This window comes from Priapulus caudatus, unplaced genomic scaffold, assembly GCF_000485595.1.
Source record: "Priapulus caudatus unplaced genomic scaffold, Priapulus_caudatus-5.0.1 Scaffold1968, whole genome shotgun sequence".
Classification (NCBI taxonomy): domain Eukaryota; kingdom Metazoa; phylum Priapulida; class Priapulimorpha; order Priapulimorphida; family Priapulidae; genus Priapulus; species Priapulus caudatus.
Window position 1 is genome coordinate 51,926 of NW_014579029.1, and position 2,437 is coordinate 54,362.

General features: G+C 48.9%; 1 protein-coding gene across 1 annotated transcript in view; it reads left to right on the plus strand.

Annotated features, from left to right (window-relative positions):
* Window positions 1–2,437, plus strand: part of LOC106817997 (dynein heavy chain 3, axonemal-like) — a gene marked incomplete at its 5' end in the record, with an annotated part of 64,361 nt that overhangs the window by 45,242 nt on the left and 16,682 nt on the right. The window contains 4 exon segments of the mRNA XM_014822700.1: window positions 391–598; window positions 953–1,073; window positions 1,366–1,505; window positions 2,023–2,173. Of these exon segments, the coding sequence (XP_014678186.1) occupies window positions 391–598; window positions 953–1,073; window positions 1,366–1,505; window positions 2,023–2,173 (620 nt within the window).

Below are 2,437 nucleotides of genomic sequence, written 5' to 3' on the forward strand. Positions count from 1 at the left end.
TCTCTCCTCTTTGCTCTCTCCTCTCTGTCTCCTCTCTCTCTTCTCTGTCGCTCTCGCTCCTTCTCCCAGTCTCGGCTTTGCTCTCTCTCTCTCCTCCTCTCTCTCTCTCTCTCTCTCTCTCTCTCTCTCTCTCTCTCTCTCTCTCTCTCTCTCTTTCTCTCTCTCCCTCTCTCTCCCTTTAATGTTCACCTCTTGTTCTACACTGTGGAAGTTCATTCAGTACATATAACGCAAACGTACTTTCAATCTTCCTCCGATAACACAGTAATTAATAACGATTAACGAAAAACAGTATGAACGTAAGCGATGACAACCATCCAAAATATCTTCAGTTGATCCGTCGATGCAGGGGGCGCCGCGGTCGCTACGAGACGTTCTCTTGTTGTGCAGGTACACGGTGAACCCAGACTTCGACCCTAACCTGATAAAGAACGCGTCGGCGGCGTGCGAGGGGCTGTGTCGGTGGGTGCGGGCGATGGACATCTACGATCGCGTGGCCAAGGTCGTCGGACCGAAGAAGGAGAAGCTAGCTGCGGCGGAGGAGGAGCTAGAAATGCAGATGGAGAAGCTGAACGAGAAACGCGCGCAGCTGAAGGAGGTGAGGCTCAGAGGAGGAGGAGGAGGAGGAGGAGAAGGTGAGGATAGGGAGGAAGGAGGAGGGAGGAGGATGAGCAGTGAGGGTGGAGGAGGAGAGGAGGAGGAGGCCGAGGGTGAAGAGGTGGAGGATGGGCGATGAGGAGGTGAGGCATTGGGGAGGAGAAGGAGGATGGGGTAGAAGTTGTGTGAGGGGGAGGTGAAAGGAAGGTGATGTGTGGGGGAGAAAGAGTTCATTGAATGATCAGGTATTTGAGAGAACGGGGAACAGGTGAGACACTTGTGTGGTCACAGCTGACTAAGATAAAGCCACAAAGAGAAAGATTCATTCTCCTGTGGTTCCCATTTCTCACACCAGGTGGCTGACAAGCTGCAGGCGTTGAACGACAACTTTGACGCGATGACAAGGAAGAAGAAGGACTTGGAAGACAACATCGAACTCTGCTCGCAGAAGCTAGACCGCGCCGAGAAACTGATCGGTGCGCCCTCTATATAGTAATATACATACATACTATATATACTCTACATAGCTGATCAACATATTGTGCCTGCGCCATGTAAAGTAAGTTCTAGACTTTATTTTACTGTGTCGCTCGTGCATGATGTGCCGTATGTGCGTGTGCGTGTGTGCGTGTGCGTGTGCGTGTGCGCGTGCGCGTGCGTGTGTGCGTGCGTGCGTGTGTGCGTGCGTGTGTGCGTGTGTGTGTATAGGGGCTGATGTGTGTATGTGTGTGTGTACAGGGGCTAACGTATGTATGTGTGTGTCTGTAGGTGGGCTGGGAGGAGAGAAGGACCGGTGGAGTGAGGCAGCGAGCACGCTGGCTGAAGCTTACTACAACATCACAGGTGACGTGCTGCTGTCTGCGGGAGTCGTAGCTTACCTGGGCGCATTCACCGTCGAATTCAGACAGGTTCGTGTCTCCCACCAAACCACCAAGCCACCAGTGTTACCGTACGCTATGTGCTAGGTGACAACACAGAGTGTTGTGATAGACACCTATTTCGCTCGGTGGATTGTATTCAGTTTCGTTTGTTGTTAGTAGGATTAGGCAGGGGATATGGAGGTGGAGGCGATTTCATTATAATTTAAATATAGAATTTGGATTAAAGAGAGAGAGAACGAGAGAGAAGGAAAGAAAGAGAGAGAGAGAGAGATAGAGAGATAGGGAGGGAGAAAGTGAGAGTGAGAGAGAGAGAGAGAGAGAGAGAGAGAGAGAGAGAGTGTGTGTGAGTGAGAGAGCGAGAGACAAACAGACAGATACAGGGCTACATGGAGGTTACTAATAGATTAAATTAGAATTTAGAAAGTCAAAGAGAGTGTGAGATTTAGATAGAATAGAATAAATTAGAATTTAGATATTGAGCGTTGATAGTTAATGAGTATATAAGGGTGATTCACACACGCTGTGTCGTGGCCATGCCTTGCAGGAGTGTGTCGCGGAGTGGCATGGATGTTGTCAGCAGAGAGGCATTCCCTGCTCGCCTCTCTTCTCTCTCAACGCTACGCTGGGAGAACCCGTCATGATACGTGCCTGGCAGATAGCGGGCCTTCCTGTAGACTCCTTCTCCATCGATAACGGTTAGTACGCACCTAGCATGTACATACCTACCCGACAATATAGTATAACATATCAGTGACAACATGTACCACCATAGTACAATACAACATGTACCACCATAGTACAATACAACATGTACCACCATAGTACAATACAACATGTACCACCATAGTACAATACAACATGTACCACCATAGTACAATACAACATGTACTACCATAGTACAATACAACATGTACCACCATAGTACAATACAACATGTACCACCATAGTACAATACAACA